At 48.4% G+C, this 22,087-nt stretch overlaps 9 protein-coding genes across 9 annotated transcripts; 5 read left to right on the forward strand and 4 right to left on the reverse strand.

Annotated features, from left to right (window-relative positions):
• Nucleotides 1-856: 856 nt before the first annotated feature.
• Nucleotides 857-1,370, forward strand: N7466_011016 (Dabb family protein; the record flags this gene model as incomplete). The annotated part of the gene is made up of 3 exons (XM_057170405.1): nt 857-1,013; nt 1,120-1,255; nt 1,310-1,370. The coding sequence occupies 3 exons, from the start codon at nt 857-859 to the stop codon at nt 1,368-1,370; spliced, it is 354 nt and encodes a 117-aa protein (XP_057016137.1).
• A 219-nt stretch (nt 1,371-1,589) lies between these two features.
• Nucleotides 1,590-3,247, reverse strand: N7466_011017 (oleate hydratase; the record flags this gene model as incomplete). Its single annotated transcript, XM_057170406.1, has 2 exons — nt 1,590-2,652; nt 2,706-3,247. The coding sequence occupies 2 exons, from the start codon at nt 3,245-3,247 to the stop codon at nt 1,590-1,592; spliced, it is 1,605 nt and encodes a 534-aa protein (XP_057016138.1).
• A 638-nt stretch (nt 3,248-3,885) lies between these two features.
• Nucleotides 3,886-5,164, reverse strand: N7466_011018 (tRNA maturation protein LHP1; the record flags this gene model as incomplete). Its single annotated transcript, XM_057170407.1, has 3 exons — nt 3,886-3,979; nt 4,041-4,807; nt 4,874-5,164. 3 exons carry the CDS (start codon nt 5,162-5,164, stop codon nt 3,886-3,888), a joined length of 1,152 nt encoding a protein of 383 aa, XP_057016139.1.
• A 1,228-nt stretch (nt 5,165-6,392) lies between these two features.
• Nucleotides 6,393-8,468, forward strand: chsD (chitin synthase D; the record flags this gene model as incomplete). Its single annotated transcript, XM_057170408.1, has 1 exon — nt 6,393-8,468. The coding sequence occupies one exon, from the start codon at nt 6,393-6,395 to the stop codon at nt 8,466-8,468; it is 2,076 nt and encodes a 691-aa protein (XP_057016140.1).
• A 755-nt stretch (nt 8,469-9,223) lies between these two features.
• Nucleotides 9,224-11,670, forward strand: hsp88 (Hsp70 chaperone Hsp88; the record flags this gene model as incomplete). Its single annotated transcript, XM_057170409.1, has 4 exons — nt 9,224-9,298; nt 9,412-9,443; nt 9,554-10,985; nt 11,062-11,670. The coding sequence occupies 4 exons, from the start codon at nt 9,224-9,226 to the stop codon at nt 11,668-11,670; spliced, it is 2,148 nt and encodes a 715-aa protein (XP_057016141.1).
• Nucleotides 11,671-13,709: 2,039 nt separating this feature from the next.
• N7466_011021 (putative mannosylphosphate transferase (Mnn4)) lies at nt 13,710-14,741 on the forward strand (the record flags this gene model as incomplete). Its single annotated transcript, XM_057170410.1, has 2 exons — nt 13,710-14,575; nt 14,636-14,741. 2 exons carry the CDS (start codon nt 13,710-13,712, stop codon nt 14,739-14,741), a joined length of 972 nt encoding a protein of 323 aa, XP_057016142.1.
• A 1,259-nt stretch (nt 14,742-16,000) lies between these two features.
• N7466_011022 (FAD-dependent oxidoreductase) lies at nt 16,001-17,393 on the reverse strand (the record flags this gene model as incomplete). Its single annotated transcript, XM_057170411.1, has 3 exons — nt 16,001-16,367; nt 16,431-16,818; nt 16,901-17,393. 3 exons carry the CDS (start codon nt 17,391-17,393, stop codon nt 16,001-16,003), a joined length of 1,248 nt encoding a protein of 415 aa, XP_057016143.1.
• A 484-nt stretch (nt 17,394-17,877) lies between these two features.
• N7466_011023 (NAD(P)-binding protein) lies at nt 17,878-19,198 on the reverse strand (the record flags this gene model as incomplete). Its single annotated transcript, XM_057170412.1, has 5 exons — nt 17,878-18,485; nt 18,538-18,597; nt 18,653-18,764; nt 18,828-19,082; nt 19,166-19,198. 5 exons carry the CDS (start codon nt 19,196-19,198, stop codon nt 17,878-17,880), a joined length of 1,068 nt encoding a protein of 355 aa, XP_057016144.1.
• A 912-nt stretch (nt 19,199-20,110) lies between these two features.
• On the forward strand, nt 20,111-21,016 carry N7466_011024 (tyrosine-protein phosphatase; the record flags this gene model as incomplete). The annotated part of the gene is made up of 1 exon (XM_057170413.1): nt 20,111-21,016. One exon carries the CDS (start codon nt 20,111-20,113, stop codon nt 21,014-21,016), a length of 906 nt encoding a protein of 301 aa, XP_057016145.1.
• Nucleotides 21,017-22,087: the final 1,071 nt, after the last annotated feature.

Here is a 22,087-nt window from a genome sequence, read left to right on the forward strand (position 1 = left end):
CTTAAGCTTGAGATGGCTGCGGCTCCTGATGGGTTCCAATTTGAAGGTTTCCACATTTGCCTTTATTATATAAAATAAAAATACACTACTAGACATTAACTACATATTACACCCAATTAGATTCTCTGAATAGATTAATGTTCATCATCTAAAGTAATACCAGGTCCAATATGACACCTCATGACTCACAACCGAACAATAAAGGCTAGTATTCTTTTATATAAAGTTAGGAGCGAATCATTTACTAGTAATTTTACGACATTGGTTGATCATTAGAAATTGAACTCCAGGTGAACTAAGGTTCTCCATGTGCGCCTGGAGAGTGCCAAGTACATCCATACTATGTGTACCGAGATACTCTTTTGGTCGTTCAAAGTATTCAAATGTTTTCTTTCAAAGGCAATGTTGCACATGTTGACTAGATTTATGAATCGCCTGGATACAAATTTCAACACATAACTTTACTTTGGAAGGCTGTCAAGCTTATTCCAAGATGGCATTCAATGTTTACCATTCAAATGTTTGAAACATATAGAGCATAAGAAATATACATAGCATTTGAACAAAAGGGAATGTGTACTATATTAGAAATAGCACTCCAGTATCCAATGAGATTCCGAATCTCCGAGCGTCGGAGATAGCCCGACGCCGGACTCTTGTGTAACCGGTTTTCCCATAACTTTCCAGGGTAACATCTCCCAACTGAAATCGATCATTGATCTTCACACCTTCAACAGACCAGTTGACCTCAGAGGTTAAAGATATTCATCACTAAAATGCCAGTCTACCACGTTGGTATGGAATCAGTCCGCTGCTGAACTCAGGAGCATCCCCGCACTCCACTCCACCCGCAACGATGATGCGGGGGATGGAGCGCCACCTTCGTTCAAACAATGTTGACTTAACTGACACCACCAAATTGACAGTCCTCTTCCGCCTCAAGACAGGTGTGACTCAAAGTCAAATCGACACATGGGCTCAGACTGCCAAAGCAATGGTGGGAAAGATTCCTGGTTAGTTCGCCATTTAATGTTTTCACCAGCAACAGAGTCTCTCAATTGTCCACTGGGCATAACCCAGACCTGAAATCAGAAGATTGACATCACATCGTTGCTCCAGGTCTTGTCTCTCTTGAAGCGAATACCCCGTTGCCAATCTGTGTGCCCCGCGCCAAGGGATTTGATATGGGACTGGTGGCTGTCCTGGAGAAGAAAGAGCACATCGCTGAATATGCTGTGCACCCCGCCCATCTGGAGTATGTTTCCAGTCCACGAGCTAGAATCAAGATTAGTACTGATGAAATACTTAGAGTTCACAAGATGCGCGAAGAGCTATGTGATGATACTTTGGCCTATGATCTGGAGTTCTAATGTGAGCGATTGTCATTGGAATGTTTGTTATATTTGATATCCAAGTAAAATCTTGGAGGCTTCTGGAGAAATCACTTCATATGACCGAATGAAACAACATTCATGAATTGCACATGTGCGCATTAAGGTCGTATACCTGGGCAAGTCACTCCATAAACAGGGCGTCAATATCTTAAAACTTCAACTTAAAGTGTTGCGACTATATGATCGTACACATAATCACTTCCACAACAAAATCCTAAAAAGGTCGAAGATTGATGATTCCCTCTGTTCCGAAAGAAGATCAAGCCCCATCAGCCGCGATACAGCCACCTGTGCAGTACGAACAGCGTAACTAGTATCAACGCAGCTATAATGTGGAATCTCCACGAAGTCCCCGACCAAAGCAAGATTGGAGGTGTTTGGCGGTATAACTTGCGGGCGGTCATTCTGTGACCGAATAAGCAACATGGCTGTCATCCGCGGCATGACTCGTGGAATAGTTGTGGTTCTCGAAGGCTGAGAAACAAAACGTAGATGTCCCAACAGTTCTTTGGTGATCTCTGCCCCGGAACAATTATGCATCGGCTTCTGGACATACTCCCCCAGACGCCTGGGAAATAGAGCAAAGCCCCAGAAAATGCGAACATTCGATGGCTGGTGAATAAAGACCGGTTGTGTGGGTATACAACAACTCAATTTCCACGGGCTTTCTTTGAGCAAAACAATGGACCCGCCATCGGTGTCATTGTGGGTGTGCAAATCGACATATTCTATCAGACCGGGGTCTGATGTGGTGATTGTGAAAGACTCCAATATGGATTCCGACTCACGGGTACAGAAGTTGTAGGGGTTGCCCAGCATTTCATTTCGGGTTCCGATTTCCAGCCAAATTGCCCAGTTCTCATCCAGCTCGTCGTAGGGCTCAAGTGAATGGCGACCTGGGGGATGGTCGTTGGTTCCTCTTGTCATGCCTGAGGCGGTAGAACCGGGGGCTATGATGACAACATCGTCCGGACAGATTTTTTGCTGCATTTGGAATCCGTTCTGGATCATGCGAAGTTGGGAGATGGTTTCCTGACCGTCTCGGATTGTTGAAACGATGTCTGTTATCGTTGTATCGAAGTGGAAATCCACGCCCAGGCTTTGGAGGTGTAGAAATAAAGGTAGGAATATTGAGTCTTGTTGGTAATATCCGGTGATGTCTAGACAGCTTAAGATGCTCAGACTATGGAAGCCACTAAGATGCTGACGAAGGGCACGTTTGAATTCAATTGCGCTGTGCCATGGTTGAAATCCGAACCTGGAAAACATCAGTCCGAAAAGACTTCAATTGAAGTCTGAAATAATACATACTGAGCGGACCAGATGGTCCAGAAGGTACTTTGGAAGAACGAGTTCGGCAAAAAGTCTCGGATCTGATTCCTTCCAAGGCGTTTCTCGCTCTTCAGCATGAACAAGATCAACTCCAGACGATGCTTGGTGTTCAAATTCAACGAATTCGTATGAATATCATTCAGAACATGATTCTTTTGAACTAAGAAGCGAGTGCGACCTTTGTGCTGATTAGCACGACCCGTCTGCGCTGATTGGATATCATCCAAAACACTGTGCCCTAGGCGATTCACCGAAGGCACCAGGCCCAGGAGCTCTTTCAAGGGGTTTCCAGCCGGAACAGGCAAGCATCCTGCAAACTGATCATAGCCATGAATGGGATCGCCGTTGTTGTGCAGAACTTGGCCCATTGAAAGATGGGAATCCAAGATATGTACCTTGGACGCAGGAACATTGGCAAACTGCACCAAGTACAGCGCGGACGCTAAAGATGCAGTTCCGCTACCCAGAATCCAAGCCTCGGTTTGGTCGGGGGATCGCCTGTATTGACCACGTTCGTTCATAATGCTGGACTTACTCCCCAGGCTTTCATTGAGTATCGAAATATTGAGCCGTGAGAATCATGATGCTTGAGGTTGAATAGGCTAGTCGTGATGTTCATACGAATATATGGTACGTCAGCTAGAGTTGACGGTAGACATGACTAACAAATCCATGACTGTGTGGAACGCCACTGAGCTCGCGCGAACTAATCAAAAAATGTACTCTCGAGGTCCTGGCTCGGGTACCAAGGATGACAGAGCAGCTACCCGCGGGACAAACAATCATTTACGACTAAATGAACCTTGAAAGGCCTGGATCCGAGTCTATTGCAGACGGGAGTTGAGCCTAGATGAGGTCAGATAGCTATTAATGTATGTGGCTTCGGCTCCGAGTCTCCGACCTCGGGCAAAAGACCCAAGTTAGCTCACTACAAGTGCACATGTGCACATCCGTATATATGATTTGAACAGTTTGAATGCAGTATAACACATTTATTGTCATTAACCATTTGACAAAAACGCCGAGAAGGAATTCGCCCTATGTTTTGAACATGGCCCATTGGGCGGCCTGTTCCTATCACACTTTTAAGTTCCGCCCAATGACTAGAATAAAGAAAAGAAATTCGAGACAACAGTTATTGATATGATGGTCAGGAGCCTTACTCCTTAGCATCAACCTTCTTAGCGGGACGGTCGCCAGCTTCGTCATCACGGGAACGCTTCTCGCCGGTGCTCTGGATGACGGGGACACCACTAGAAAAGCACAATTAGCCGACAAACTCCTAGATGTAGATCAAGATAGCAATCCACTTACCGGGCATCCTTCTCCTGACGGGGCTCCTTGAAGCCGCTCTTCTGGTCATCATCACGGCGCTCGCGCCAGTCGCGACCATCGCGGTCACCACCGCGACCACCACGGCCACCACGGCCGCCGCGTCCACGACCTCCACGACCGCCACGTCCTCCACGGCCACCGCGACCACCGCGGTTGCCGCGGCCATTTCGGCCGGGCTGAACATTGCCGTTCTTAATCTCCTCAACCTTCTCCTCGCAGTACTCCTTCTTGCTCTTGATGATAAGCTCCTTGCCATTCCACTGGGGCTTGGCCTCGAGAGCCAAGAACTCCTTTTGCTTATCCTCGGAGACAAACTCGACGAAAACACTGCCCTTGAAGCCTCGGTCATCACCGCGACGCAGGCGGATGGCGTTGATAGGTCCGTAAGCCTCGAAGAACTTCTCAATATCGAACTGGGTAGAAGGCTCCTCCCGTCCGAAGCCCTTGGCGTAGATGCTGCGGGGCATGGTCTTGTCCTCCCACACCTTGACGCGCGCATCATCGACCTCAGTGGTGACTGACTCGGGCAGGGGAATCTTGCGCTTCACGGCAGTGTCATTGTCAACAAGCTCAACGGTCTCTGCGGTCTTTAGGGCCTCGACGACGGCGGAAAAGGGTTGGAATCGGCGCATGCGCTGGAAAGAGTGCAGCAGCTCGAGGGGAACAGCGTTGTTGGCGCTACCGCCAACCTTGGAGAGCAGGAACTTGTCCAAGGGCAAGTTGGAGTCAGAAAGGTAAAACTCGACCTACGAGTCGTCGCATCAGCAATCTGTTTCTTTTTATGAGTCACTATTCCTTCCGGGTTTCCATACCTGCTTGCGGATCTGAACGGGGTCGTCAGTCTCCTCCTGGGTGGAGGCGTCAAACTTGGCAGCGTTACGGGTGTTGCGACCGCGCGACTCCTGCTTCTGGGGCTTCTCTGTGCTCTGCTCGGACTGTTCAGACTTCTCGCCCAGCTTGGCGGCCGCGGCGACGATGCGAGCCTCCTCAGTGTCTTCCTGGGTGGTCTTCTCGGCGCCGCTCTCGCCCTTCAGCTCGCTCAAAACCTGCTGGACATCCTTCTCGGCCTCCACATTGGTAGCGGGCTTCTGTTCGTCGGCCATTGCTGCGAATAATGTATTTGAAGGAATTCCGTTAAGAGGTTCAAGACGGATCAAAGAAAAGCGGAAAGATGACTCGGCTGTTGAGATGACTCAACGATAGAATCAGCGATTGAGGTCACAAATGTGGACTTTCGAAGCTTGACGCGATGCGACCGATTATCAGTGAAGTAAATTAAGATCGGATACACGAGAATGATAAGAGGGAGCTGGACGCGGGGATTGAATTTTCGGATTTTTTTTTCGGAGCTATCTCGTCGCCTGAGGCATTAACGCTAGCCCTAGAATGGATAAATGTGGGCCAGTGAAGTACATGAACATTGAAGTAACATGATGTACATGATAGTACATGATAGCACATCGCATAGCATGTAACATGTATCATTAAATGTTTAGAATAATAAGCCAGGAAACTCCATATTACCTTCTGTAATGTAGGCCACGCATATTAAGCCTGACTTCCAGATGTCACCGTAATCGTCGAACACTGGAAGGACGGGTGGTGAATGCTTATCGTGCCTGCCGCATTGATTTAAGGCCGAGTCTAGCATTTGAACTCGCAACTCACATAAATCTTTCCTTATGCCACTTCGATTGTCCTTCATTGTCCAGCCTGTATTCTCATCTCTATTTCTCTTTACATATAATATGCAGGTCCGAAATTCACCTCTTCTGATCGAATCAGTTGCTTGAGTTTATACGCTGCATGTACTACCTCTATCCAATGAGAGGTGGAGCTGAAGCTAACAAAAGATAGGAATCCACGCCGTCTTTCTTCGCTCGTGAACCGATTGTCATAAGCCTCCGAGAGCGCATGCGTCAAACCAATTCTAGCTGAGCCTTGGACTTTGACCGCTTCCTTCAGCATGGCAGGAGAGGTAGATCCTGGGGTTGTCACAAGTCAATGGCCTACCAGAGACGTAGGGGACTCCCCAGTTGCCCTCGTGAAATATTCTAACCTTGGAACCCATATGCCAGATTATCTATCTCGCTTTTGTCGGGCCCTTTATCCTGGCGGCTGCGATGGAATGGATTCTATGGCTGGCAGCATTCATATATTGCTTGTATAAAGTCTACCAAAAAGCAGATCATTGGAGCATCCAGGCGATGGCGGTGGTTATGGTTATTCTGTTCACTTTGTTACGGTAAGCTTTTCAACTGCCAGTTCAAACAACCTGTGGTGAGTCTCGAGCTGATGGCGATTTTTGATAGCCTTGCGTTTCTTCTCGTCATGATCTTCACCCTACCATTGCCACCGCAAATGACTCAATACTTCCCGTCTGAAGTCTCTGATGGCTTCCAGTGGTTCGCCTTCTGGTCTTTCTCCGCACTCCTCGTTGGACCCTGGATGTTTTGTGTGTATAGACTGATCACTCACTCCCTTGGAAGATCGAAAAGAATCAAAGAAGTTTTGGACGATCGAACCGCCCCCAAGACAGTGGTTGTAATGCCGGTGTACAAAGAAGATGCGGTGGTTCTGATCAAAGCAATCAACTCGGTTGTCGACTGCGATTACCCAGCCTATTGTATCCACGTATTCCTGTCATGGGATGGGGATACAGTGGACGAGCCATATCTTCAAGTGATCCGGCATCTGGGAATTCCAATATCGTTACCAGTCTATCCACCGAGCATTGATGTTTGCTATAGGGGTGCTCGGATTACGGTTTCTCGCTTCAAGCATGGGGGCAAACGGCACTGCCAAAAGCAAACATTCAAGCTCATCGATAAAGTATACAAAGAATATCTGAAGAGATATGACGATCTTTTTGTTTTGTTCATCGACTCCGACTGCATCCTTGACCGGGTATGCTTGCAAAATTTCATGTATGATATGGAACTGAAGCCAGGAAGCAAACACAACATGCTGGCCATGACGGGCATCATCACTTCTACGACGGAAAAAAACACTCTTCTTACAATTCTTCAAGACATGGAGTACATTCATGGACAACTTTTCGAGCGTTCAGTCGAGTCCGGCTGTGGTGCTGTGACCTGCCTACCGGGGGCATTGACAATTTTAAGATTTTCTGCGTTTCGTAAAATGGCCAAATACTATTTTGCAGACAAGGCAGAGCAGTGCGATGACCTCTTCGATTTTGGCAAGTGTCACCTTGGTGAAGATAGGTGGCTCACTCACCTTTTCATGATTGGAGCCAAGGAACCATATCAAATCCAAATGTGCACCGGTGCCTTTTGCAAAACCGAGGCTGTACAAACATTCGGTAGTCTTCTGAAGCAACGACGTCGCTGGTTCTTGGGATTTATTACCAACGAAGTATGTATGATCACCGATGTCAGATTGTGGAAACAGTATCCGCTGCTGTGTTTGGTTCGCTTCGCACAAAACACCATTCGAACCACCACTCTGTTGTTTTACATGATGGCTATTTCCTTGATTACAACCTCGAAAAAGGCTGATGATTTACCGGTCGGTTTCATTGGGGTCTCACTTGGCTTAAACTATTTGCTGATGTTGTACTTTGGGCTTCGTCTCAAACGCTACAAATCATGGCTGTACCCGATCATGTTCGTCTTGAACCCGATATTTAACTGGATCTACATGATGTACGGGATCTTCACTGCAGGTCAGCGTACCTGGGGAGGACCACGAGCAGATGCTGCAGCTGCTGATGGCCGAACAACCCCCGAGGAAGCGGTTGAACAAGCCAGAGACCAGGGAGATGAGTTCAATGTTGACATCAAGACTTTCCGTACAAGCGATGTGAGACGGCGATCAGTTCCAATTCGTCCATCAAGCCACGTCGAAGGCCGCTTTGCCCCCTCGGAGCAGATGCTCGACGATTTCTACATGGATGTTCCTGATGCCTCAGGTATAAATCGGCGACAGGGTATACGTATACCGGCAGACTTTGCTCAGATCAGGCCGCCCCAGGTATTCCGAGACTCGTCGGAATCGGTCTTCACGGCATCTTCTGAAGGCGCATCAAACATGGTTCGAACACCCCGCAATGTTGAGAGCTTGATGAGTGAGGAAGACCAGCGGAAGCTACACTTTGCCCGTCAAGCTCGGTTATCTAGTGATGCGTCTCCAATGGATGAAGGTAAAGATGAGAAAGAAATCGGCTCCAACTATGACGGGGACTGGCCTGCTGACCCGGAGCCTATCTTGTTGATTCCCGGGGCCTTCGAACCCCCTCCGCTTAACACTCGTCCCGAACGTCGCCGATACATCTTGGAGGAATCTATCGTTGAGGACTCTCGTGAAGACATTGCGCTCCAGAGACTACCCGAGCACATGCAAAGAGGATCGCGATCCCTTGATCCGCCCCAAGACATGGTATAATGACGGGGTTCTGCCCTGACGTCAATTCCAGATGATGCTTTTTTGTTCCACTTTTTGTTCCTTCTTTTGTTCCTTCTTTTGTTAACCCATGACTCGGACATTATTATTAATGCATAATCATAATCCCAGTGCCTCTTTTTCATATCCCCAGCCTCATACATTGTTTCACCACCTTTCCGGTTTTGACCTGTTATCCCAAAAAAAAACTCCCGACAGCAAATGAACATATCATGCAGGGGTACCTGAGCAGCGGAATATTTTTACACCAGGTTAATAATGTATGTACCAAGTCATGCTCCAATAACATCGGCTGTAGTGGTCAAATGTGGATTCTGTGGACCATTATGTAACGTCATCTGGGCGGTCAGGAAGTGAAATATTTTTCTGCTGAGCGGTGAAGGCGGAGGAATCAACTAGTAACCGCTGGAAAATTCCATGGCCATACAGTCTGGATAGATGGCAAATGTAGGCTGTATATAGTCTTAGAGAAGTGTAATTAAAAGAATAAGATCTATTCTTTGACTGTTTTAAGTATTCTATTTTACTACTCTTTCTTCCAAATTCATTATACCCCCCCAAAAATTTTGCCAGACCGCTCCATCATCCTGGTATCGCAGTTTTATCCCCGCCCAATAATAAGAGTGGAGTGGCGTGCAAATTCTCCCCTCCAAAACTTCCCTTTTCTGTGATCCTCTCTCCTTCATCCTCCCACCCACATATCCACACCTCCATTTACTCCCTCCTATCAGCCCACAATGTCTGTTGTCGGTATTGATTTCGGTGCGCAGAGCACCAAGATTGGTGTTGCCAGAAACAAGGGTATCGATATTGTGAGTGTTTGCCCCGCCTATCGTTGCGGGACCCCTCGTCCCTTGAGATTGCGACCACCCTATAACCAACCTGTCGATTTTATACTGACCAAAATTCCTATTGGATTTGATAGATTGCCAATGAAGTTTCCAACCGTCAGACCCCGTAAGTTACTGCGATCGCGCTTACCTGACATCATCCCCTGTCAGATTTTTTTTTTTTTTTTTCACTTGCCGGAGCCAACCATAACTGACTCAAAAATTTGTGCCCAACAGTTCCCTCGTTGGATTCAGCGCCCGCAGCAGACACATTGGTGAGGCCGCCAAGACACAAGAGACCTCCAACCTCAAGAACACCATTGGCTCTTTGAAGCGCCTGATCGGCCGCCCCTTCGATGACCCCGATGTCAAGCTCGAGCAGCAATACAACAGCGCCACCATCTGTGATGTTAACGGATTGGCCGGTGTTGAGGTTAACTACCTCGGAAAGAAGGAAAAGTTCACAGCAACTCAGTTGGTTGCTATGTACTTGACCAAGATCAAGGATATCACTTCCAAGGAGCTCCGTCTCCCAGTGTCTGATGTCACCCTCAGTGTCCCCGCCTGGTTCACCGATGTGCAGCGCCGGGCTATGATCGATGCTGGTGATATTGCTGGCCTGAACGTTCTCCGCCTGGTCAACGACACCACTGCCACCGCTCTCGGTTACGGTATCACCAAGCTCGACCTGCCCGGCCCCGATGAGAAGCCTCGCCGTGTGGTCTTCGTCGACATCGGTGCCAGTGATTACACTGCCTCCGTCGTTGAGTTCCGCAAGGGTGAGCTTAACGTCAAGGCCACCACCTGCGACCGTCACTTCGGTGGTCGTAACTTCGATATCGCTCTTACTGAGCGATTCGCCGATGAGTTCAAGGAGAAGTACAACATTGACATCCGCACTCACCCCAAGGCCTGGTCTCGTACCGTTGCCGCCGCCGAGAAGATGAAGAAGGTTATGTCGGCCAACCCCCAGGCTCCCCTGAGCATCGAGTCTTTAATGGATGATGTCGATGTCAAGACTATGGTCAAGCGTGAGGAGCTCGAGGAGATGGTTAAGCCTCTCCTGGACCGACTTACCGTTCCCATTGAGCAGGCTCTTGCCGAGGCCAAGCTCACCGTCGAGGATATTGACCACGTCGAGATGGTCGGTGGTTGCACTCGTGTCCCTGCCATCAAGGAGATCATCTCCAAGTTCTTCAACAAGAGCCTTTCCTTCACTCTCAACCAGGATGAGGCCATTGCTCGTGGTTGTGCTTTCTGCTGTGCTACTCTCTCTCCCGTTTTCCGTGTCCGTGACTTCGCTGTTCACGACATTGTCAACTACCCCATCGACTTCACTTGGGAGCAGTCCCCCGAGATCCCTGATGAGGACACCAACCTCACTGTTTTCGGTCGCGGAAACGTCATGCCCTCCACCAAGATCCTTACTTTCTACCGCAAGCAGCCCTTCGATCTCGAGGCTCGCTACTCCAAGCCCGAGGGTCTTCCCGGAAAGATTAACCCCTGGATCGGCCGTTTCTCCGTCAAGGGTGTCCAGGCCGACGCCAACAACGACTTCATGATCTGCAAGCTCAAGGCTCGCCTGAACCTCCACGGAATCCTGAACGTTGAGTCCGGATACTACGTTGAGGATATGGAAGTTGAGGAGCCTATCAACGAAGAGGGCGACGTGAGTTTTTCTTCCCTCTCCTATACACAATTGATAAATCGATTTTCCTCCATACTGACAAAATATATCTTTTTAGGCCATGGATACCGATGCCAACGGTGAGGAGCAGCCCAAGAAGACCCGCAAGGTCAAGAAGCAGGTTCGCAAGGGCGATCTGCCCATTGTCTCCGGTGTCGGCGGCATTGACGCCACTGTCAAGGAGGCTCTCCAGGAGCGTGAGAACGCTATGTACATGGAGGACAAGCTCGTTGCCGAGACCGACGAGAAGAAGAACGAGCTTGAGGCTTCCATCTACGAGCTGCGTGATAAGATCGAGGGTGTTTACGCCGAGTTCGCCAGCGAGGAGGAGAAGGAGAAGCTCCGTTCCAAGCTGATGGCCACCGAGGACTGGCTCTACGAGGAGGGTGACGACACCACCAAGTCTGTCTACGTTGCCAAGATGGACGACATTCGCTTCATCTCCGGACCCATCATTCAGCGCTACAAGGAGAAGGTTGACTCTGAGCGCCAGGCTGTTCTGAAGGCTGAGGAGGAGGCCGCCGCTAAGCGACGCGCCGAGCTCGATGCCAAGAAGAAGGCCGAGGATGAGGCCAAGAAGGCTGAGGAGGAAAAGAAGGCCGCCGAGGGTGACGCCGAGATGAAGGACGCACCCGAGGGTGATGCCGAGGCTGAACAGAAGCAGTAGATTGGACATAAATCTTTGATCTGACCTGTTTCTTTTTTCCTTTATTTCCCCTTCTTATCCCACTGTTACTTTGACATGGGCGCTGTGGCCTTGATTGATTTATAACGATTGGAAGCGACGCTCACATGATGACGAAAAGGCTCAAGAGATATTTTTCACGGACTCTAGACCCGATCAACTGGTTTTTGTTATTATAGTTGATCAACATTGTTTTCTTTGTTTATGGCACCCCGTTTATGATGTAGATCGCTTTTTTCCCCAAATGAATAGATGACTTTCCATGTCTATGAGAATTCAAATGTTATATTTGCTTTTTTTCTTTTCTTGATAAGCAAAAATTCAACCGCAAGTTTGGTCATGACCAATTTGTTCGTACCGTACGACGTACAAATGATTGGAACTGTGTTAGTCTTCATTGTTACGAGTGCCAGGTTCGGATCATCGTCGATCCAGTTCCCTGTTCCTGTCACGATCTGCACCATTAAGGCTGTTTCACCTACGAACTCCAGTCATACTCTAAATAAGCCTATTTCACGGGAGAGTTCGTATATCTAGCCTTCAAATGTTTGCAATCTTCGTATCCGGTCATCCTGCCGCTCGTATCAAATTTGTCTAGGCATGATTCATCAGCTTTGCCAAGATTCGGATATAAAATTCCTACGGAAACCCATGGTTCGCTTAAAAAAATTCTAGTAGAACGAACCCCTATTGTACATGGAAGACATAGCAAAAAACTCCAAGTCTTGAATGGTAATCTTTATCTCCCAGATCGGCAACGTGTCGTGTGGCCGGATAGTGCCGGGTGTACAAGCCGCATTGACTGAGAAAAAGCCATTGAGTCCCTCATTTCCCTCTGTGTTCTATTGTGGGTCTGAGCCCCAGTTGACTTGCATCTTGGCATCTGCCAAGATCTGGGACATTTTTTTTTCGTTTTTAACAGGGTCCTCGACTCAGGGATACGCCAAAATTCTTGAAAAATAAGAGTTTCCCCCTGATTTCTCCAGAAACCACACGCTAAAATTAAAAATCGTCTTCTAATTCTAATTCTGCTTTGTTAGCCTCGCTTGGAGCAGGATCCGAGCTTACACGCCATAAAACCCAAGGGCCATGCTAGGCTGAAATGGAGCGGGGCCAAGCTGGGAAATCCGGCACGCGATAGCTGCATTTAGAATTGGACCCCCTGTATACATGCTACACATACTACACATACAAGGCACCAAGCATAGCAAGGGGGTTACAGCCGTGCAATTGTGACCTTCCTCTCCACATCGTATTCGTATCATATTTCCTCTCTATCCGAAACCTTTTCTCCCTGTCGCATGAGTTCTACTCCGTACGGAGTAGCGGGGCCCACGGGGCAGGGACCGCTGATCGCGGGAAACTTTACAATTCGCCATGAATATGGAGTATCATGATCAACTTCTTCCCCTTCTCTTCCCCTATTTCTCTAAACCCTACACCCTATACCCTTATCCGTTGTCTCCTTGTCAGCAGATCCAGTCTATCCTTGGGTTCCAACCTTGGAACAGTGGGGATATCCATCCATTACAAGCCCCGCCCAAAGCCACCTAGTCACCGAATTTGTCCCTTTTAAAATCCCATTGCTCACCGGATTGGTCGGATAGATCATCGCTGGTTCTTGCGGAGTCCGCTCGTGAGCCTGCTTTGGCCCTTTTTTTCTTTCCCTGCATCTTATTTCTCTCTTAAACTTCTTCTCAATCTTACTATTTGATCCTTTCCCACGTACATATCGCTCCCGCCCTACGGTTCGGCCCATCCGTTGTATATACGCCTTATCCCTCGATACAGGTTGACAGCATACATAGGCTTCCCCCTCGTGCTGCTCCGAAAATAAAGCTGTTACTGTATATATGTGCATCAGTCCATTCCAGCTCTTATAAGGGAAAAAAAAGTCCTGGCCACAAAAGAAAAAAGAAGAACCACATCACGTCCAGCCCCCAGCATGAGAACAACCGAGTCCTCGTGCGCAGACCCGTCAACTTTATAATAGACGCCTCCCCCCAAACCCTTGGCCGGAGATGCAGTGGCGAGCGCTGCTCCAGGCCGCCGTCCCTGCACTCTGGTTCACAACGGCCACAGCCCTACCCAACACCAATCCCTCCAACCACCCACAAGACCTCCACATTCGAACCAGCCAACCAAACTCAGAACCCGAACCCGAACCTGTGCCCGAATCCTCCAACACACCATGGACAGACCCAACACTCACCGACCCGCTCTGGCTCAAATACGGACTGAACGCCTCAGCCGAATATAAATACTTCCACGAACCCGGCCGCGACGACATCCTCGGCCACTACGACATCCGCTTCTTCACCAGCCCCGTCTCCGACACCCTGCGCGCCGAAACCCTCACCCACATGATCCGCGCCTACCTAAACTTCTTCAACGAAAATGACCTGGAAACCTGGATCGCCCACGGCACCCTGCTGGGCTGGTGGTGGAACGGCCGCATCCTACCCTGGGACTGGGACATGGACACGCAGGTGCCCGACACCACGCTCGCTTACCTGGCGGACCACTATAACCAGACGATCGTCGAGTATACGGCGCCGGACTCGCGTGAGAAGAGGCAGTACCTGCTTGATGTGAATCCGTGGGCGAGACAGCGCGAGCATGGGCTCGGCCATAATATTATTGATGCGCGCTGGATCGATATTGATACGGGGCTCTATATTGATATTACCGGGTTGAGTCTTTTGAAGCCCGTTGAGGAGCCCGGGATTTGGGGGTGCAAGAATTTTCACAAGTATCAGATTGGGGATCTTTACCCGTTACGGCGGACGTCTTTTGAGGGCGTGAAGGCTATGGTGCCGTTTGGGTATGATTTGGTTTTGCTCGAGGAGTATTCGGAGAAGGCTTTGATTAATACCAAGTTTCATAAGTGAGTTATGGTTTTTTGAGGAGAGTGTGGATTTGAATGTTTTGCTAACGGGCTTCATAGTCATACTTGGTTCCCTGAGCTCGCAGAGTGGATTTCGGATGAAGTCTTGGCTAAATTGAGCCTCAAGATGTCTTCTACGTTTGATGATGACAGGCAGTATGAGTGATTGATTGATCATTCTCGCTTCGTTGTCATTTAAGCTAATACACCTCCCTGCGCCCTCTTCTTGTCTACTTCCTCCATACTTGACCCTTCTCGCACTCCTCCTTCAATCTCTTGCATCGTGCATATTCATTCATCATTGGTCCATCCAGAGCTGCACATGTGAGCATGTTCTTGGACTAATCTTGGGGCATTCGCCTAATCTCTTGTATATATGGCATTTTGGTTGGCCCGGCTGGGAAACCTCTTCTTTCAATATTGGTTGCATATGTTTTCATCGGGCAGGGCGTTCGACGGGACCTGGTTCAAAATCTGTATTTTTTGACTTGAATATCCCCGTGTCTATATCAATTGGTTCATTTGAAAAAATCATGGAGACTTTTGCTTTTGAATATTCTTCTCCGCGAGCAGCTCAATTCAGCCCTGAATTGTTCATAGCTCACGGCCGGTCGATATTAAGGTTTATGGGAGTCGTCGTAAGCTCGTCAGCGCTAACGCGCCATTTCGTCCGAAAAATCTCTCAGGCCAAATTTAAATGAGCCTGCACAAATCCCCGGGGTCCAAGGTTATTCCAAGGTTCATTATCAATGTTGGTCTTCAAGATTTGTTACTTATTCGCCAAGAGAGAAAGTGTGTTCTTTTGCTGAGTAGACAAGGTTTTTTTGAGAATGCGGGGTCAGTTGCTTAATTGCATTAAGAAACTGATCGCGTATCGTGGAAGTTGGAAACGATTGATCGGGGGCTTGGGGATTTGAGTTTGTCAATGGCGACATATTACGAGATTCTCTCGTACGCGCTTCAGAGCCTACGTACTTGTCTTAGCTGCATTTGCACTAAGACGCTTAGATCCATGCGTGCCGAGAGACTGATCAGATGGAATCAGTATTGATATTGACACATAGGACACGCGGAGTGAATAGTACCTATTGCTACATAATCAAAGCGTCAGGGTAAACTTTGCCCCACAATACTACGTACTGTAGAGTCTAGTGCTGTCTATCACATGATAGAATGCGGGGAACCTTGACCCTGAGCTCTTTCTTGATTGCTTCCAAGGTTTATGCCAATCATTGGCATTTCAGTGTTGGGGCCGTGGTCGCGATATATGCCGAGATTATCTTTTACGGTGACCATAGTGACTGATATTCATCATACTGGCATAGAAAATCGTGATCTCTCATTTGAAAAATTGAATCAAAACAACATGAAGCAAACCACGAGCCTACTTCTCACAAACATCAAAGTCAAAGGGCGCTTGAGAAATTACGCCTTCAACTCCTCAAGTGCTTCTTTCATACCCACATAAGCCTTTACCGACAGAATGGCGGAACTTGCATTCTTCGTCGCAACTTTACCCTGAGCTGCCCTCGAACCCGCCTGAACAGCCGATGCCCGCGGCCGGCGAATACTATCCCAGACCTTCAAGATACCCGGAACACTGTCACGGTCACAGGAATTTTCAAATAGAACATTGAGGCCCTCAACGTCCTCGAGAGCCTGATTGGTTCCTTGGGCTTGATAAGGCACCATGGCATGAGCAGCGTCGCCGATGAGAACGGCCCGGCCTTTGAAGTACGTGGGTAAAGGCTCCTGGTCCCGGACCTGGAATAGAGCCACTTGCGGGACTTGACTAGATGAGCGGCTCTAGTAAGCCTAGCAACCAGCAATCCTCCGGATACCTAGTATCACTCACCTGAAGACTTGTTTCAGCCACTTGGGGAAATCGTGCATCTCATCCAACAACTCCTGTACAGTTCCCTCGGCGTTCCAAGAGTATTCCAACTTGGCCGGATTCTTGAGAGTGGAATCCGGGACCGCACAGACAAAGTTCAGCAGCCCGTGTCCCTGGCAGGGGTACATGATTATGTTGCGATTGCCCTTATCGCCGGCGGCTATGATTGCTATGAAGGTCCCGTCGTCGTAGTTGTACATAGCTGGCATATCTCCTTGTGCCAATATGACGCTCTTGACGACATCCATTGGAACGACGAACCGATACATCGAAAGACCGGATGGCGTGGGTTCTGGATGTGAAGCCGGGATTACAGCTGCGCGGACCGTTGAACGAATGCCATCGGCGCCTGGAAGAAGAAAACGGGTGTTATTCAACTTCAACCGACAAATATTTCCTTTTTATTCAATATGAATTTTCACGCAACTTACCGATAACCAGATCAGCCTCGACAAAGCTTCCATCTGCAAATCCAATGATTCCAGCCTCCGGGTCAACGCTCACGGCGTGGGAGTTGTATACAATCTCGATAGCCTCTCCTTCCCCATCCACACCTGTCACCCGTCGCATCAACGCATCCTTCAGATCCTGCCGATACACAAGCCACATACTCGGCTCTCCATCTGGCCCAACAGGTATGAGTGACTTGCTCATTTCCTCCTCATGGATATTGTATGTACGGTACCCGGCATTGACCACCGCGCGGATTTCCTCCCTATCGATCCCGAGCTGCCTGACAATAGAAATACCGTTGACACCAAGTCCGAATCCTGCAGACGTTTCCCGTGAGTCTGGGCCCCGACGCTCGTAGACGGTGATGCTGTAGTCTTGATTTTTCCGGAGAAATGCAGCGGCGGCGAGGCCGGCGATTCCCCCGCCTATTATGGCGACGTGGAGCTTGCAGGAGGCGCAGTAGGAGGGCATTTTGACGGAGCGGGATTGGATGTCAAGATTTGACGAATGCAGATGTTATGTTGGGTTGTTAGTGGCTAGTAGTAGACCAGGAGTACTAGAGAACAGCACTGGTCTGCTGTAGAACAGGAATTGCAGGGATGAGAACCTTCAAATGGGAAGATAAGGCTATTTTTCTAGGGTCAGCCGCCCCTCAATCAAGGGTTGCTAGTTGATTTAGGTCGTACAAGTGTCACAAAACAACGTGGTATTAAACCCGAAGAAGGCAAGCTTGCATGGCCATTCCCTCGCGAGCTCGATCGGGATTGGTCAATTTGTCTTCAGTGCATATGGGATTAAATTATCCAGCGAATCACCATGCATTGTATCCCGCTTTTATACTGACAGGACGGGAAATAAGGTATCGCCGTGTACCTGATTTGCATAACCCCGCATGAGCTCGGAATGAAATTCTTCTAATCATCATTATCTCATTTGAAACTTTCTTGTCTCTAGTTCATCCCTTCTTGGCATGAAGCTTCAGGTATTGCGAGAGAAGCTCCTTCGCAGTCTCCGAGAATGGCACAAATTGCCACCCAAACACTTTATGTGTATCATCAGCATCCAACCTCCATTTGATTGCCGGTAGAGTCCCTTCCATAGGCAATTCTTTGTTCAAGACTTGTTCAGGAAAATGCTCTCTGCAAATTTTCTGAATGTCTATATCCCACTCAACACCATCCGGCGTGTCGGACGACAAGATATACTCCGAGTTTCCCGGGACATGGGTTCTGTTAATTGCGTCCACATGAGCTCGCGCAACATCGGCAACGTGCACAGGAGTGCCGACATAAGGGAAAGGTGAGTTGCGCGACGAATCAAGTGCAGGTGCAAGGACGCTAGCCCGTGTGCCTTGGTTAAGGTTATCCGACGTCGCAGCAGGGTCGAAGTCAAGACGAGTGTCGGGCCCAATGACGACCGACGGCAACAGGTTGACAAAATCGAATTGAGGCTGGGTGTCGCGTACAAAGTTTCTTGTCGCAGTTCGAGCAAGGGCTTTGGAGGCCCAGTAGGCTTCCATGGCGGTTTCATATGGGCCGTCCATGTTGTCGTTGATGTCATTTACTAGAAAGCCTTGTTAGAAAGTCTTATATATGGGCTAATGACTTGATGTTACCATTGTAGAGTCTTTCGTTGTCAGGTTTCATATTCCATTCATATGGAATCAAGGTGACACCTCATTTAATTATCAGCTTTATCCATTGGTTGACGAAATAAGACGAATTACTCACACGAGGATGTCAGCACCACGCGGCGGACGGAAGGCTGGCGAGCAGCAGCTTCTAGAACGGCCATGACCATAGAGACCGCCGGTTTGACAATTCCTTCAACAAGATTGTCGGCCTGTTTGCAGAGTGTTAGCATACAGGAGAGATGCAAATTGATGGGAAATGATGGATGAATTACCGAAAAGCCCAGAGGCGAGGCCAGATGGATGATAGTAGCGATTCCATCAAAGTGTGGGACAAACGCATCTGGTTCCAGGAAGTCCGGGATAACGACAAAGACAAGTTGCGCGTTATCAACACTGCTATTGATGGCGGGGTGTCGCTTCAATTCGACGACCGATTCTCTTTTGCGCACCACTGCGCGAACATTGTACCCTCTTTTAAGGGCCAAGAGGAGTGTTTGGAACCCGATGTATCCAGTGACACCAGTGATCTGTGCTTTCAAATGTTGTGTATGAGGACTCAAAACTCTATATGTATCTCCAATGGCATGGACGCGAAGAACCAATGACTTACAAAGACACGATTGTCGCATACGGACCTTGCCATATTTGCCGATATTGAGCCTTAGAATGAAAGAATTTTCTGAAGAAGAAGATCTGAGATTTCTTTTGACGTTGTGGGGGAATCCGACTTATCATATAGCTGCTGACCGGAGCTTGGCTTGAAGCTTGGCTTGGTCCTTGGGGCTTTACTGTAGGCTGCCATGCCCCACCCGCAGGCAACAAGCAGGACTGCCCCACTATGTATCGATTCCAAAGTTCATTCCAACGTGCAAAATGGCATCGTAGATGCTTTTCGGTGGATAAACTTAGGTTCATCCTTTCATTACGAGAGCAGAATTGAAGTTAAAATTTCAGTGTTGAGTTAACTACCTGTTCCTCTGGCTTCGTGCTGGTACAAGTGCTGGTGCAAGTGCGGGTGCGGGTGCGGGTGCGGCATCATCCAGAAGAGCATACTAGTAGTAAGTTCAGATCGATCAAATAATCGATAAAAGCGGATAAACGATAAATCAAGAAAGATCATGTGATCTGGCGGCTATAAGCTGAGGAATCGCGTGAGTTTGACAGGAGTGTAAAGCGGTCAAAATAAGACGCATTGTACGCTGCACTGAGTAGTTGACAGACCTCGGTCCATGAGTCCATGTAATGGTACGGTATTCCTGAAATACATGGCATCCGTATTTATAATACCGTTCAACGCCAAAGTGGCCATGCGGCCCATGCCTTGGTGTTATTGACTGTCTTCCTCAAGCCAACGCTAGCGCTTACCCGGAGTCGGAGTTGGAGTCTGACAAAACAATGAGTCAAATCAAGACCCACTACGAATTGTTGGAGTTGTGCGGAGAAATAAACTCGGTATTCTGAGTCCTTCCTAAACCTTCTAAGCTCTGATGTCTCATTAAACCTACATACTACCACGTCAACCTCTGGATTTTTACCTTCCATCAAAATATTCAAGATGTCTCAAAACGGAGCCACCACTCTCACAAGCTCATCGCCATTTATCGTGGTGGACGGTGTCCCCAATGTTCGCGACATTGGAGGCCACGCATGTCAGCCACCACCCACCGTAACATCCCTCGCGAACACAAACGAGACCCCAGCAAAAAGTTGGTGCACTCGATCAGGCCTCCTGTTCCGCGCCGCACAGCCATCTCAAATCACCCCACTGGGAACGGAGACACTGACCCAAAAACTCAACATCCGAGATATCTTCGACCTCCGTTCGCAGCAAGAAATAGAGCTCCTTCTCGCCCGATCTTCCGACTCTCTTATTGATATCCCGGGGACAACCCGCTACGCGGTGCCAGTTTTCCCAGTCAAGGACGCCTCCCCAGGCGCTCTGGCAAAGCGATATGGAATTACAGCAGAGGGAGGCGTGAATGATGAAGCGGTCATGAAGGGCTTTGCTCAAGCCTACGAAGGCATCGCGCGCAGCGCGGGAGAAACAGATAGCTTCCGCACGATTATGCTTCAGATTCTGAATAATCCTGATACCCCGCTTTTGTTCCACTGCACTGCGGGTAAGGATCGGACGGGTGTGTTTGCTGCACTGCTTCTCAAGCTATGTGGGGTTGCGGACGAGGTCATCGCGGCTGATTATGGGCTGACGAAGGAAGGATTGGGGGCTTGGGGGGAGTATTTGATCCGGCGTATTTTGGAGAAAGGGGAGGTTTCGACTCGGGAACAGGCGGAAGCTCTTATGGGTAGTGATCCGGGCTGTATGAGGGCGTTTTTGACTGATGTTGTGGAAGCAAAATTCGGGGGCGCACGGAGATACTTTGTCGATTTTTGTGGATTTCAAGAAAATGAGCTTGATCGAATCATCGCGATCATGGCCGTTCCGAATATGACGCAGAAATAGGTTGCAGCATGAATGGATCTTTTGGTGGTGGCATGTATAGATAGATTTGAGAATAAATACAGATAGCCACATGTGGATTATGGTCGGTTAGTGTTGATTTGACTCAAGTGCTGCTGCCTCTTTTACAGTGTTCACATCGTTCCTTGCCAGGATTGACTTCCCCCACTACCTGGATCAGGGCAGCTTCGATATTAGTTGAATCGGATCCAACTTTCGTCCACAAAGCTCCTGCACCCCATGCGAGATTCTTGCCTCTTAGTGTGAGTTCTTGTTTCAGAGGCGTTTCTCTCAACATTTCAATTAGATGCGTTTTACACTGCTCTCCTTTCCAGGCCATAGGAAAGGCTGTACTTTCCATGATTTTGGCCCAGGGACCCGGGGGTAAAACATCAGTCCCACTTTTTGGAGCGGGAAGAGTTGTTGGTATGCCATGTGTGGTTGATTTCGGATCACTCTCATAACTAGGATAAGATATTAGTAAGTAACTTCCAAATTAAACATTTATTGGACTTACGCTAGATCAGTGCTTGGTTCGCCCGCATTTGTATTATCATCTTGATTTGAACTCATGTTGGCTTGGGTGAGAGATGAAGACGGTGGGTGCTTAATATTAGTCTGTTTGCCCCGCTTTCCTTACTCCTTATCTTTCTGATCGGCTTCCTCTGTAGAGCACTCTTCTGATGAGCTCATGTTGGGTTGTTTTGTAGATGATTGAGTGTTTTGTGACAAGAGAGTCTGTTTTTGTGAGTTCTGAAGATAGATGAGAACTGCTTATTCCGAAGAAAAAACTATAGGAAGAATGGAAAGAAGATTGAAAAGAAGATGGGAAAGGATTGCAAGTGAGAGATGAAAGATTGGTGAGGGGCTGTGCAAGTGAGAGATAAAAGAGATGGGTCATGCAGGTAAAAGGACTGCAAATGAGGGATGAAAGAGATGGGTGATGCAGATGAAGAAAAAATGGAATGGACAGAAGATGAAAAAGAGCTCATCACGAGCTCGATTTGGAGAAACTCAGTAACCAAGTTACTGAATGGACCGAAACCCTGAATAATAAAAGTCAAGCATTTGAAG

Source organism: Penicillium verhagenii (assembly GCF_028828195.1).
Source record: "Penicillium verhagenii strain IBT 33310 chromosome Unknown utg000012l_segment0_segment0, whole genome shotgun sequence".
In the NCBI taxonomy this organism is placed as follows: Eukaryota; Fungi; Ascomycota; class Eurotiomycetes; order Eurotiales; family Aspergillaceae; genus Penicillium; species Penicillium verhagenii.